Genomic DNA, 15,202 nt, shown 5'->3' with positions numbered 1-15,202 from the left:
GCGGTCACGTTGTTAATATGCGCGGTGACATGAGTGGACTTACGCAAGGTTGTGAATTCCCACTGGCTCGTCCCGTTATAGGCTCTGAGCGTTCAGTTCAGCACCGTGGACAGCTAAAGCCACTCGGTTATGTAACGCTCAACTGGCAATGAAAGCAATTTTCTCACCAAGCAACAATTATCTCAAAAATAGTGCAATTAAAAATGCTGCACAGGAGAGACTCCTCTGATCGTTCAAAATATATATGTTTGGAAAATCATGGAAGGTAAATCAATGCTCCATAGGTCGGTCAGATGTCTCGTTTTGAGGGGGCATCGGGTTTGGCTGCTTCCCTCCCGTCAGATCATTAAAAAAACCCTTCCAAAATAAATGTAAGAACCCGCACTCGCTTGACAGATTGCGGCGTTTCTTTCCGCTCTGATTTGTCCGTATTGGCTCAGAAATGCTGTGGTCTTCTCCTCAGACCGATAGAAAATACGCACCGTTCCCGGGTGGTGTCGCCAGCACTGCGCAGCGCAAGATGCCCGGGAAGAGGAAAGGACAGTAGGGAATTTCCTTTTCTCCTTCCCCCCTAACGTTTGTTTATTTATTTGTCCTCTCTATACGTCCATCTCGACGCTCCACCCACAGCAGGTCCTTAGACTAGTTTGGATGACACACGTTGCATCCCACTTCTCTTAAAGATGAGGCGTGGGGTCCCTGTGCACCGAAGGGTTAATGACGTGTGTAGCGTATCTATGTTATGCTATGCATCACACAGGTTTGCACGTACAGCACGTAGATCGACAGTTGATAAAGATGCTAAATTATTGCTATCATGCGAGGAAGGCTATTCCACGTTTAACATTTAGGGGTTAAAGTAATCTGTTAGACCTCGGTAGTATATTCCCCCACATCGATGTTAAGGCATGGGCAGAATGATTGACTAGACTCCAGATTTGCACTATATGTGGGCAAAAATAGTTTCTTTCTTTATTATTTCCAGGAAATGCATTTCATAAAAATCGTATTATTTTTACAATATTGCAGTGGAGTAACGGTGCCCAGAATCCCTGCATTTTAGTCTGCTCATGGTGGCAAATAGACCTTCCGTGGAGTACAACACACGGACGCCGAGTTTACGTGCGTCATGTGACGTACCCGGAACTGTAGCCACGTCGTCAATCAGAAGGAGGAACTGGGAAGAACAGAGCTTCTTCACTTGCCGCATAAACCAATCCTTGGAGTGAATGTAAGTAAGTTAAACCGAATTTATTGTGCTAACAAGTTTTGCATTGGTTTTAACATAGTGTCATTTACGTTTAACCCTGGAAGCACTCGTTTGTGCAGTTCAAGCTTGTTTAATTCACTCTAATGAAGTTAGTTTTGTTATTCAGTTGGAATCATTGAGTCAGTTTATTGAGGTTATCTGTTTAGTGGGCGGCAGACTGGTGCTGTTAACTGCAAACTTTGTCCTTCTCTTGTCCTTTGACACGTTATATAAAGTGTTGGCCTATGCGTTGTTTGCAGTCGTTTAAGCCTGAAGAAAGATATGATCATAATGTTTGAATGAATATGTATGCTTTCAAAAAAGCTAAATTTTATTCTCAGTGCTTTTTCTTAACTATAATTTATTTTCTGCCTTTAAAACAAAAATATTCAAGCTACAATTGGTTCTATTACTATTTGACAACTGTAACTCTTACATAGTTAAATATTATAAACCAGGGTCTTTTCACATAATTAGATTGTAGGTTACTTATAAGTCTAAAAATTGTTCAAATGATCTGCGCCGTAACCAGCTCCAATTTCAAAAAGTTATGTGTATTTGAATTAGTAAATATAACCCAGTGATATGCTTTAACATACCATAGCAGAACCTGAATACTCATTCCAGCACAAACTTGTCTGTTTGTTATGTCTGATTCATGTATTTTAGTGATGGCTCAGTTCCAGGAAGTATTAAAGCAGTCAAGTCTACACCCTAAACCTGCAGGATTGGTTTTGCAGTATGGCACTGCCGGCTTCAGAACCAACGCCAAACAGCTTGACCATGTCATGTTCAGGATGGGACTGCTGGCCACTCTCCGCTCCAAAAAGACTAAAGCCACCATAGGCGTCATGGTCACTGCATCACACAACCCTGAGGTCAGACATTTATACAGACAAATTAAAATATCCACTTCTTTACTTTGGCTTGTGTTCTGTGGAGATATTTTACATTATTGCAATTATTTTGACAATAATGTCAACCTGTCCCAGTAGAACGTTGTTTATTTAATCCCTATTCAACCACTAACTGATTTGTAGGAGGACAATGGGGTAAAGCTGATTGACCCTATGGGAGAGATGGTCACACCAGCGTGGGAGGGTTACGCTACCCAGCTGGCCAACGCAGAACAGGAAGATATGCTCACTGCTTTAAAAGACATCATAGAGAAGGAGACTATAAACATGAGCCAGGAGGCTAACGTTTTTGTGGGCAGAGACACCAGGTACATGATCTTCTGGTTTGGATTTCATAGATACTTTATTAAAATAAGACTGCAGAAAAGTAAACTGACATACACCTTAATCAGACCTGTTATGCTTATTGGTGTTTTTAATTCCTAACAACAAAAGACTAAGAAACACATGTGTCATCTAACTATAGGTGCAGCAGTCTGAGCCTCTCACAGGCAGTGTTGGATGGAGTAACTGCTGTTGGTGGTCACAGCAAAGGTTTAGTTTATTAAACGAGTATTAGTATTAGTATTGTCTATTGTACTTTTTATATTATTTTATTTTGGTTTAAATTTTTGCTTCTTATTTGTCTCCTCTACCTCTGTCTTATCAGATTATGGTTTGGTGACAACCCCACAGCTCCACTATATGGTTTGCTGTCAAAACACAGAGGGTAAATATGGAGAGGCCACAGTGGAAGGATACTACAACAAACTTTCACAGGCTTTCATTCGGCTGGCAAAGAATGTAAGGAAACAGGGCGTGTTGTTGTTTTCCAGTAATTTCATTCTTGTGGACTTTGGTTTAGTGTTTTTGTAGTTATCCATTCTTTTTTCACTTTTCTGTTAATCTGGTAGGCTCCTAACTGCACAGATGACCAAAAGCACCTCTGTGTGGATGGTGCTAATGGCATTGGGGCTCTGAAGGTCCGTGAGATGGAGAGTCTTTTGAAGACAGAGCTCCAGATTTCCATTTTCAACGACGGCACCAAAGGAAAGCTAAACTACCAGTGTGGGGCCGACTTTGTTAAAGTGCAGCAGAAACCTCCAACAGGTGAGACTAACACAAATTGTTTAGTGCTCAAATGCTGCAAATGCAAGTGGTCTTTATTTGTTTCAATAGGAATGTTCTTTTGGTCTTTTCCCTAAAGATAATACGTTGAAAAGTGTAACTATAGCAGATAGCATTATATCCCGAACATTATTTCTCAGGTTAATCTCTTGTGTAATCCTAGATTAAATGTTTGACCAAAAGAAGGAGTCTTTCAATAAGTAAATTGCCAAAATAATGAATATAATTGCTATACAATTTATTTTTCGATTTTTGTTTGTTAATTAAGTGTCAGATTATCTTCTGTGTAACTAAATAAAAAAATCTGTGCCACCTTATCTTTTTGGGAAGGTATTTTGATGAACACGGGAGAGCGTTGCTGCTCGTTTGATGGTGATGCTGACCGAATAGTTTATTACTACGTTGACTCTGAGGAACAGTTTCATCTTCTGGATGGAGACAAGATTGCCACTCTCATTAGCACTTTTCTTAAAGAGCTGCTCACACAGGTAAACTCTTAAATACAAACAATAAAGTGGGGGATACTGTATACATACAACACTAAATTGTTTTTTGTGGACTCTGTAGGCTGGTTTAGACTTGAAGATAGCAGTTGTGCAAACTGCTTATGCTAACGGGAGCTCAACAGACTACCTGGAGAACACTATGAAGGTAAGAAGAGATAATTCACTTAAATTCAACACTTACTGAGTTAGTGCTGACATATTCTGCTGTCCCATAGGTAATAGTGAGGTGTACAAAGACTGGGGTGAAGCACCTTCACCATGCAGCCCAGGAGTTTGACATTGGTGTGTACTTCGAGGCCAATGGTCATGGAACTGTGGGTAGTCACACATATGTATGCAGATTACAGCACGTAATTCACCAGTTGTCAAAAATGTTTCATAATAACAAAAGCTCTTTCTGCACCGTCTGTCTGTGTGTTAAGGTGTTGTTTAGCAAGGCAGCTGAACAAAAGATCCAGCAGCTGGCGAATGACCCCAACACTGATGACGAGAGGAAGAGAGCAGCTCTCCTGCTGCAGAACACTGTCAACATCATCAACCAGGTAAACACACTCACTGACTGATCTGAGACATGTAATACAATATCAAACAAACATTGGATTAAAGAATTTTTTTATGCAGAAAAACATCTGAAGAAACCCTGTTCTGTGCCTTATCGTCTAAAGACTGTAGGTGATGCCATTTCTGACATGCTGCTGATTGAAGCTATATTAGCCATCAAAGGCATGACTGTCCAGCAGTGGGATGCCATCTACACTGACCTGCCAAACAGACAGCTGAAAGTCAAGGTACTCACACATTTATGTAATATAATTTATAATACATATCTTCTAGTTAATCGTGTAGGCTTATCGTGCTTATCTTTGCCTCTCTCAAAGTGCATATTGTCAAAACAAAAAGCGACAGAATGTTATGTAGTACCTCAGAGTTCTGACTTGAAACTTATTGAATGTTATGGAAAATGCTTCGAAAATACTGTATATATTTGATTTTTCCTAATTTTGTAAAAACACTTGTTCGTAAATTATAGGCCACCTCCTTTCTTTTATCATCTCTTCACAGCCTGAATACAGATGTATTAAGAGTTTAAAAATTACAGTTTGGTTTGATTTGCCAAGATTACACGAATGCATTTACACCTCTTTGTCTGATTTTGACTGTAAGCATGTCTTAAATAAAACATGACTCTATTTGCGGTCCAATCAAAACCTGATGAGATTTCAGTTTTCTGCTCAAGGACGCTTTGAAGACTTAATAAGAGCATCGTCTCCATATTCCGTAGGTGTTAGACCGCAGGGTGATCGATACAACAGATGCAGAGAGACGAGCATTGAGCCCACCAGGACTCCAAGAGGCCATCGACACTTTAGTGAAGAAATACAGGAAGGCCCGTTCCTTTGTAAGACCCTCCGGCACAGAGGACGTGGTGAGAGTTTACACTGAAGCAGAAACACAGGTGAGAAATAATTTTGTTTTTGGTGTTGATGTACAACAAATGGTTCTGAAGGGAATTGTATTGTAAATAATCCTGTTGCTCCACATATTGTGTTTGTGTTTTAGGAGAGTGCTGATGCTCTTGCACATGAAGTCAGCCTTGCAGTTTATCGCCTTGCTGGGGGAGTGGGAGATGAACCTAAATCACTGCACTAAAAACCTTTTCACATATGCAACTTTATTAACCCCGGAATTTTGTCTCATTCTTGGTGGGTTTTGACAGAAATCCTCAGTTGTAGTTTACCAACATTTTTTGGAGCTGCGGCATAAAATTATTTTGTACTGTTAATTGCACTTGGTAATACTATTAATTTTTTTTGTATTTGTCTTTGTGATTACAAGGGACACACATGGGGAGGCAATAAAATGAGGCAGTGTTATCGTATCTTAAACAGACTGTCATGTACCTTTTAATTTATAATTTTCTTGTAATATTAAAAACTGACTATACTGTATATATATTCACCGGTCAGGCGCAACATTAAGTACACTTGGGCAATTTAATGCATTCCAATACAGGTGGCTTTGTCATGAATTCTACTCTACAAGGTTATAATTTCTCATTTTTTAGGTTGAAACTTTGAGAAAGATGATAATTCTACTATGTGTTTATTATTGAGGTCAAAGTTTATAGTGGAGTCATAGTGAAGTGCATTATAAGAAGAGGTGGTTCTAATGTTTAGCCACCCCGTTCATCTTAAATATGGTGGCCAAAACATGCAGTACGACTCCACTACCCACACAATAATAAACACATTAAGATGAATTTAAGGAGATCTTCACTTCTCTTTTGATTAAAATATAACTTTCCTCTTTTTCCACCAGTTACTGTCATTTCTTCTTTTTGAAACAGGGAAATCAAACGTTTGCATTAGGAAATGGTTGTGAAGTGACACTGATGACTTCACATATCCTGTGATTTCAAGGAAAACCACAACTTTGCTTACTTGCTATTTATTTTGTTACTTTCAAAAAGAAAGGCTAAGAGAGGCTGACAGAAAGTTAGGAGTAGCCAGAGCCATGTGACACAGAGAGACTTTAAAATGTCCATGGAGAATAGACAGAATCTTTCAAAACCCTAAACAGCGTGGCATGAACGGTTGCAACTAGTGAGCATAGATCGACCAACAAGAATTCGGAACAGAAAAATGTTTTATTCCTCAGCAGTAGAGCTGTATATAAGAATGAGATAATGAAAGATTGCTGTTATGCTGGGCCACTAAGTGAATTAGCTAAAACTTATTAAGTGACAGATTGTGCAAAATTCCCCCTCTACTTGATGAGCACACTCTTCCTCGTTGTCATCTCAGTTGCCTGCTCTTCTGAACTGCCATCTGTCTGGGTGGCACCTGGAGCTTTGGCGGCCCTGCCACAGCTTGTCACCGTGGGATTCCTCTAGCTTTGAAGATGCTGCTGGGGCAGGACTGTCAGCAGCTAAAGCTGCGACTGAGGCAATGTGTACACTAGAAGTAAGGTGGTGGCCTCCAGTCAGGGACAGGTTACGGACTATGGTGCTCAGACTGGTATCCTCTCCCTCAATCAGCTTCCTGCCAAATAAACACAGGGAAGTGACTTTAAAGTAAGCACTGCACACAAAATACAGAAACGCTGAAAGAAGGAATATAAAATATCAAATATGAAACAGTCAATAAATGACACTGTGAGCTACTTAAATACGTGTATTGTTTTGTTCACCTGTAAGTGGTGATCTCAATCTTCAGAGCCATCTTAACATTCAGCAGGTCCTGATATTCCCGCAAAAGCGATCTTGTCCTTTGTCATCTTCACCTCCAGCTTTATGGATTCTATTCGTTCCTGTTGAAATAAAATACAGTCACATAGGTTTATTTTGTAGGAATAAGATGATCAGACTGGAAAATAAAAAGCTTTTAAGGGATATTAATGATTTAATTTCTTAAAACCTGTAAGTCCTCCTTCTTCTTTTACTTTGTCATAGTATCATGCATCTGGGCCTCCAGATACTAATTTCTTTCAGGTTTTCCAAATCCTGTTCCTTGTTAAGAATCTAAACACACATGTACACACAATTTTGCTTGTCTTAAGAAATCACAGTACCACCCATAAACACAAGCAGAAAATTACATCTTTCTTATAGGCTGTGATTTCCCCTCTTATAAGCTTTCCTCTGAGAACTTCACGCTGCATTGATAATTACTATCTTGACAGCCTTACTCTATCTGTCAACAATGCCCGACCAAAGTGTAACCTGTCACAGGAATAATTACCAACCCAATAAACCCTTAATAAAAACATGAACGGCATGCAGACACAGACTCATCTACGCTGGCTGCTGTGGATGGACAAGCACACACGCTACCTCTTTGTGGACTCTCTGGAGGAAGGCCAGCTCAACCTCCAGGTTTTCCAACTGCTTCTCCAGAGGAATTTTGGCTGAGATTGCCTTATCTACATCCTGGAACAGATAAAGACATGAGATTCGCACTGTGAGGTTAAATACCTATTTCTGCCCATAATATGTATTAAGCTTTGAAATCTTACTCAGTTTAAATATAGAAAAGAGACTTTCCACTTACAGGACGAAAACTCTTGATGTCATTCTGTGTCTTTTTTCTGGCTTCCACTGCCTCTTCATATTTGATCTTCAGCATCTTCAGCTGACCCAACATAGCCTCTTGGGCTGTCAAGTACAAATCCTGTACAGACCAGGGTTACTTTGGTGTTTTAAAACTCTCTGGACTCTCATCTGCTAAGCGTCCCTGTTGAGGTCCCTCAGCTGAGACTCGTATAGCTGTCTGAGGACTGAGGATCTGTCATGGTGGGTCTTCATTGCCTTAATCTCTGCCTCCAACAGCCTCCAATGTTCACACCTACAGGAGGCAGACCTATGCAATGATCAAGTTGATGCTCTGCCATTTATTGCTATAGTTGTGTAGAAATATTGTGTTGTAGAATTCTGCCAAAACAGAATTCAAAGTGAAAATAAGTCACAAAAAAAGAGGATGTGTGTATCTGAGGGGGTTTGTTTTGTCTTTAGGATCAAAGACATGACAGTCATTGAAAACAATCATGTCTGTGAATAGGGTGTGGGGGCTCTTGCCTTTTCAACGTATGCTGCCAGGCGGTCATTGAGAGCTACCATCTCCTGCCTCTCATTATTTCTATTCATCATAAAAGCCTGGTTCTCGGCTACATCCATGCTCCATCATCCATCAACTGAATGCCCGGAACCATTCAATTTAGGCGTTTATGTTCTACGGAAGACTTTAGATGGAACGCTAGTCTCTTCTAAGCACAACTACTTTGCCTGGGTTAATCGCTTCTTTTTAAAAATATATCTAAAATTTAAGTGCATTTTTCTACCTCAAGTACTGCGACATGGCGGGAAACTTCTGGCAAAGTTCTCATTAGTGAGTGTTTTCGTAAAAAGTTGACGTTACGTATTTATTTTGTAAATCGACGTCTTTGTTGTGGGGCCTAGGTATTAGCTGCATTTGTGCGACATCGTATGGCAAAGCTCGCAGTCTCTGCAGTACTGGTGCTGTAAAATACACATTGAAATACACAAACAGAAAGAAAAATGCTGATAGATAGTCTTCGCTTTAAGATTAACGTAATTAATTTGGTCTTCTTGAGTAGCTGCCATGTTTTGCGAGAGTACTATTTATGGCTAGCGCCGTGGTGAAAATGGTAAAAAACACCTATACTGACTAACCAGTACAGGTGTCTTCACATCTATATATTTGTATCCAGTGTTTTAACATTTAAAACCTGATCTGTATTGTCTGTTTTAAAGTCTGCAGTGGGTCTTGGATAAGCAGGACCTGATGAAGGAGCGCCAGAAAGACCTTAAGTTTCTTACAGAAGAGGAGTACTGGAAATTGCAGATCTTTTTCGCCAATGGTATTAATTTATATTTGTATCATATAACATATAACATGAGAGCTGTACGTACTTAAATACTTGTTAATTTTACCTGGAAAATATTGAATATACCGAATTGACAATGACATGTTATTATCAATGCTCTTGTTGAAACTTTTCTTTCTCCTTTTATTTCAGTGATCCAGGCTTTAGGGGAACACCTGAAGCTGCGGCAGCAGGTCATTGCAACTGCAACTGTCTACTTCAAACGCTTCTATGCCAGGTAAGGAAAATCATAGTAAATACACCACCACATGTTTTGAGCAAAATAATATATTATCAATATATCGTAGCTAGCTTAAAAGTGGATAGCTTGGTCTTTACCATTTTTTTCATCAACAAAATATTTAATGCACATTCAGCTGGTGTAAATGTCAAACAATAAATAGGGACTAAGGAGTTTTAAATGAGAATTATAAAGTTGCAAACGTTTGCATCCTTCATAATGAAATGTTCTCTAATACTTTTTATGACCTCTCTTTGCCTTGAGCAACGTGTTTGAGCTTTCAGGTGTGATTTTAGCCCATTCTTCATGGCCTAATATTTCCAAGTCCACCAGATTGGTTGTCTGTACAGTCTTCTTCGAATCTTTTCACAGATTTTCATATTATATTATTTAAGTCTGGAGACCTGAGAAGGCCATGGTAATACATTCACCTTGTCTTTCTTTTTCATTCTTCCTTCTATCTCCAAAGCTTCATTTTCTGATGCCTTTGGTTTCATCAGACCACACAATCTTGTTCCAAACTTATTTGAAATTTAACATAGTCCTTAGCATACACCAACCATGCTGCCTTATGTGTACACGTAAGCAATGGCTCAATGTCTGCTTTCTCCAAATCAATCCAGAGTTGTGCAGGCTACAATTGACTGTGGGTATCTGGACATTTATTCCAGATGTGTCTAAGGACTCTGTCAGGTCCCTTGCTGTTTGTTTTAGGATTCTCACGTAGAACTTGAGCAAGTTTCCAAGCACCACTTTCACTTATTTTTCTTGGCCTTACACTTTTTGGAGCAGTCCTAATGTGTCCATGGTACATTCTCTGCTTATGGTTATACAGTTAAGGTTGGTATCCATAAATGCTTTTACATTATTTTAGATGTTCCTCCAGCTTTATGAAGGTTTACAAGCTTAATTTTCAGTTCTTCTGAAAGCTGTTCCTAATGCCATTGGAGATTTACCCAACTCCAAATTTAAAGTGTAAGCCCAGTTTAAACAATCTGGTACCACTTGTTAAGCATTAAGTGTTGACAGTCTCTTTTTAAAAGGTCAAACACCTGATTGCTATAAATTTTGATTTATCCACTGACCACTTGACCAATTTTTTAGTTCTGATGATAAAAGAACATTGGGACTAGCTGTGCATTAAATATAATTTTGATGCAAAAAAAAAATTTCATTCACTCTTTGACATTTCAACATAAGGGGTTGCTCCACTTTCTTCTTGTTTGCAGGTATTCGTTGAAAAGTATAGACCCAGTGCTCATGGCTCCAACCTGCGTTTTTTTGGCTTCCAAAGTTGAGGTTTGGTGGTTTCTGTGATGCCATTATGTTATAAAAAGATAAGCAAAATTGCAGGTTCAGGTTTTGCTGTGCTTAGCTTAAACTTTTGTCCTTTTCAGGAATTTGGAGTTGTTTCTAATACGAGACTGATCTCAGCAGCAACATCTGTGTGTAAGTTAGTAATATATTTAATAAAAGTGAATATAGCACCACAGTTTAATAGCTTTATTTCAGTCAAACCGTGTTTTCCTATGCATTTAACATTTATGGTTCTTTTTTCCCATAGTGAAAACCAGATTTTCTTACGCCTTTCCAAAGGAGTTCCCTTACAGAATGAATCATGTAAGTAAAATATTTAGCAGTTTACCTTTTATGCATTTGGTTGCTTTTATCTGGCACAACTCAAGTTGTACTATACTTACTAAAATTACTTCTTACATTTGGATTCACTGTGCAAATAAGGAGAAAATAACACACAAAACTGTTATTTGCGACCTAATAAAATTATTAGTCTGTTGTTGTATAATACAGCTTTTGGTTATAATTTTGTTGCTGAAATTGTGCATAATAAAAATTATTCTCACAAATCTGTGAGCAATTCCCCCACACATTTATAACAATTCACACTTTCTCTCCATCTCTCTACTTGGCCGTCTGCTGTTTTAATGTCTTTTTCTGCATATTAATTGGTTGACAATGATATGAACATAAAAAATGTGGACTGCTGGCTACTGTATAAATCCATATCAAACAAAGTGGCAGTCATTCATAAAAACATCAGAACCTGAACCTACTTGCCTATCATTACATGAGATTCCACAACTACAGTTTGTACTTCTGTGATGAAAAACTCTGTTGCTCTGGGAAATTGCTTTAGCCACAGCTGCCCATGTGCACAGGTGCAAAGTTCTGTTCTGCGCGGCATCTCTCAATGCAGTGTCACCTGCCGGCATTTTATTCATTCAGCATTTCCACCAAGTTTCTTAAAGGTCATCAAGGCTGTTCTGACAGGCAACCTGTCAAGTGAACTGTGTAAATGATTTTTTATAGTAGGCCACAGTGAAGGGATAAATGGAGGGAGCGGCTATTACAGCATAGAATGAGTTTGCAGGGTGCTGGGACTAATCAGTATAATTTTTCATGTCTGCTCTGTAGTGAGAGAGAGGGTGGCAAAGGAACAGACATGGGAATAGTCATAATTCCAGTAAAATCTTATTCAACATGAGGTGGGATCTAGGTTTGTGTTCCTTCTTTGGCAGTGGTTGGAAACATTAATGATTGGTGAATTGTTATTTTTGTTTTTAATCTGTGCTCCTTTTTATCTGAAAATGTAAAATACAAATAAATGCAAAATATAGATTTTATGTGATCCAAATATTTTATGATTCATCAAGACAGTAAATTTCACTTTAACTGTGAAAAGCCACATCCCATCAACTTGTTTTTGAAGCAATATTTCCAAATAGGAGTCTATTTTAAAATTTCTGTTCGACTGGTTGAGTTTATATTCAACACGATTTATATTTGTGTATTTACAGATATTAGAGTGTGAGTTCTACCTTCTGGAGCTGATGGTAAGTGCAGATTGTGTCATTCTCACTTAAAAACATTGCAGGGAGTTGTCTTCATTGACTTTAATGTAACATGTTTCAGGACTGTTGCCTGATCGTATACCACCCCTACAGACCACTGTTACAGTATGTGCAGGATATGGGACAGGAGGACATGCTGCTACCTCTGGCCTGGTATGATACAGTCTGTGGACAGTTACCTGTGTCCTTTTTGGATGGGGGGGTAAAACAATTTAGATATTGCTGGGAATGGTGGCCTCTCACACTGTGCTTTTCTGTGCTTCTATTAGGCGAATAGTAAATGACACATACAGGACAGATCTGTGTTTGCTCTACCCTCCATTCATGATTGCCCTGGGTAAGATCTGTTTGCATGCATTTTTTTTTGGTGGTCACTTAATGTAGTTACTGACTTAAAATAAGTTTTATTAGATGTAATGTGATCAGTTTTTCCAATTTTCCTCCCACAGCCTGTTTGCATGTCGCCTGTGTGGTGCAGCAGAAAGATGCCAGGCAGTGGTTTGCAGAGCTCTCGGTTGACATGGACAAAGTAAGATTGGCTTGTGCTGCAGTATTAAAACTGTTTTATTTTTGATGCAGACAGAATTATCTGAGAATGTTTGAAGTGTGAGGCAGAATACATTGTTAATATGTTCACACTATTACTACTATTACTACTGATCTTCATGGAACGTCTGCCCAATTGTCACCACAGATGCTGTAAAAAGAATATTACTGTACTGAGACGTTATTGTAATCAGTGTAAAGCAGAGGTCAATCCCACTGTTATTTTGATGCAGTGTTGATATTTTATTTGATCACTATGCATTACCCAATTCATTCTTACTATTAAAATATATTTAAGATTCCCTAGAACTTGTATGAATCTTAACAAAACAATGCAACTGCAAGATATCCTTTCTAGCTTATTGTTGATTTAGGAGCACTTGGGACACTTGAACCTTTTTAAACAAGAAGAGAGAAAACTTTATCTTATAATTAATTATAATTTTAATATTTTTTTGTAATAAGCAGCTGTGTCTCAGATTGAGCTGACTTGTATTTGTTTTCCATCAAGATCCTGGAAATTATTCGTGTCATTCTGAAGCTCTACGACCAATGGAAAAACTTTGATGACAGAAAGGAGATAGCTGCAGTGTTGAACAAGATGCCCAAGCCCAAACCTCCTCCTAACAGGTATGTAACTCCTTTAATTGAGACTGTATTTGCCCCCCAACCCCTGGAAATGCAGTATACAGATTCTTTTTTTTTATTTAAATTATGACATGTCAAAATAAATAAGAACGTTGTTGATGTGAGAGTGAGAAAATGGCTACAGTGTATTTTTACTAATTGTGATTCATCTGGAAAGTAAAAAAAAAAAAAAATTTGAGACAGCTAATCTGATTACATGCCAAAGAAACTGTACATGTCTCATTTATCGATTTTTGAGGGCACACTCAGAACGATGTAGCATGTTAGAGCGCTTTGCAGTTTAACTTTTAACTGTATGTAATTGTTTCTCCACCTGTCTCTTTGCTCCATTTCCAGTGAGAGTGACCAGAGCTCCAATGGGAACCAAAGCAACTCCTATAGTCAGTCTTAGCGTGATGTCTGTATTTCTGTACTGGAATCCATTACGTTGATGTAGCGGCTCTTTTGAAAATCTCACACAGCACGACCTTTTTGATGTCCGCTGAAAAAAATCACTCGTTTCAGCTGACCAAGATGTTCCCTTCATCATCGATGGATGCCCTAGCAAACTTTGAGAACTATGTTTTCACTTTCCACCTCTGTCCATTATGGGTTCATGGATCGAGTGAGCGGACATGCCTGCAGTGAATAGCCCATCGCTGACAACAGGCAGTTGTGTTATCTTGATGAGGCCGCTTACTCTGTGTCAGGCTTGAGATGAACTTTGGTGGGGGAGTGGTGTCTTTGAATGTGGGGCAAACTAATGGGGGTAGAAACTTGTCATTGTGATGATCCTGACGTCCTTGAAAAGCCCAGAGGAGCGAGCCAGTTCATGCAGAGCTCTATGGGATTCGAGAAAACTTGATCACAAGTACTGTTTCTGTGTGTGTGTGTGTGTGTGTGTGTACACAACATGATAAACGTCAGTATGGGTGTGTTTTCATTCCTCAGGGACTATAATACAGTAGTCTTCTCTGTAAAATCACTTGATCCTGTGCTGTTTAAAGATAGGCTGTGGCAGGTAAAAAAATGCAACAGAGGCTTTTTTTTTTTCAGAAATACAAGAATTTACTGGTTTGAATCATGACCACTCCCCCTCCTCCCTCCCATTTGCGAACCCCTTTTGTAAATAGCCTTATAATTCTATTCTTTTCTTTTATCTTTCATGCTTTTGCTTAAGGGGAATTAGTGGAAATTGTGAGCTGGTTTGGCTTCATACTTGTGCTTGTAATAGAAATGCTCCTGTTTCTTTCACTTCCATGATGCTCCTTGCCTGTTGGAAAGCTTGTATTTCCATTTTATTTTCATAATTTTTCATTTTAACACATGTTCTAGAATTAAGGTTGTACATTCTTATTTTTTCTACTTTCTGCCATCTATTTAATCATTTAATTGTGGTCATATGTGTGCATCTAGTTGTAGATGTCTTTATATTTTTGTGATGTAAAGTGGAAGCTATGTGTGGCTTTACTCAAAACAAGGTGCTTGAAAGCCTTACAAAATAAAAGCTGCTGATTAAAGATTAAACCCTTCATTAAAGCACAATGTCTAATTCAGGCAAACTGTAAAAGATATTTTAGGTGTGTGTTTGTGCTGAACTAATCAGGATCATTCAGTTTTCTTCCTCCTTTGAATTTGTCAGTGTAGGAAAACATCTAAACGGGTTCATACACAGCTTGATAAAGGCCACACTCGTTTCACTCACACTAAGTGAAGAGACTAGTGAGACAGGGAATCATTAGAGGCAAATGAGACTC

General features: G+C 38.7%; 3 protein-coding genes across 16 annotated transcripts in view; 2 read left to right on the top strand and 1 right to left on the bottom strand.

Annotated features, from left to right (window-relative positions):
- Positions 1–704, bottom strand: part of LOC137102901 (clathrin coat assembly protein AP180-like) — a 30,837-nt gene extending 30,133 nt beyond the window's left edge. For 5 of the 13 annotated variants that reach the window (XM_067482831.1, XM_067482832.1, XM_067482833.1 and 2 more), the window contains exon 1: positions 44–701. The gene's annotated coding sequence lies outside the window, so the exon portion shown is untranslated. Of the gene's footprint in view, positions 1–43 lie in introns of all 13 variants that reach the window. The other 8 variants (XM_067482834.1, XM_067482839.1, XM_067482840.1 and 5 more) reach the window with 4 other exon arrangements.
- Positions 705–1,077: 373 nt separating this feature from the next.
- Positions 1,078–6,089, top strand: pgm3 (phosphoglucomutase 3). Of its 2 annotated transcripts, none has more exons than XM_067482844.1 (13): positions 1,078–1,235; positions 1,919–2,127; positions 2,290–2,474; positions 2,633–2,700; positions 2,816–2,949; positions 3,060–3,255; positions 3,604–3,761; positions 3,841–3,924; positions 3,995–4,093; positions 4,202–4,321; positions 4,445–4,567; positions 5,062–5,235; positions 5,340–6,089. In XM_067482844.1, coding segments are annotated over exons 1-13 (1,641 nt in total). In that variant the 5' UTR covers positions 1,078–1,234; the 3' UTR covers positions 5,430–6,089. The 2 variants fall into 2 exon arrangements, with proteins under 2 accessions (XP_067338945.1, XP_067338946.1); XM_067482845.1 differs by having other exon boundaries at positions 1,079–1,231.
- Positions 6,090–8,504: 2,415 nt separating this feature from the next.
- ccnc (cyclin C) lies at positions 8,505–14,990 on the top strand. Its single transcript, XM_067482849.1, has 12 exons — positions 8,505–8,662; positions 9,049–9,155; positions 9,315–9,399; positions 10,632–10,701; positions 10,800–10,851; positions 10,967–11,022; positions 12,219–12,254; positions 12,334–12,425; positions 12,542–12,609; positions 12,722–12,801; positions 13,330–13,448; positions 13,803–14,990. Exons 1-12 carry the CDS (start codon positions 8,631–8,633, stop codon positions 13,855–13,857), a joined length of 852 nt encoding a protein of 283 aa, XP_067338950.1. The 5' UTR covers positions 8,505–8,630; the 3' UTR covers positions 13,858–14,990.
- The last annotated feature ends 212 nt before the right edge of the window (positions 14,991–15,202 follow it).

Source organism: Channa argus, chromosome 17, assembly GCF_033026475.1.
Source record: "Channa argus isolate prfri chromosome 17, Channa argus male v1.0, whole genome shotgun sequence".
In the NCBI taxonomy this organism is placed as follows: domain Eukaryota; kingdom Metazoa; phylum Chordata; class Actinopteri; order Anabantiformes; family Channidae; genus Channa; species Channa argus.
Note: the sequence above shows the minus strand (reverse complement) of the source record. Positions and strands in the feature narration are given on the sequence as shown.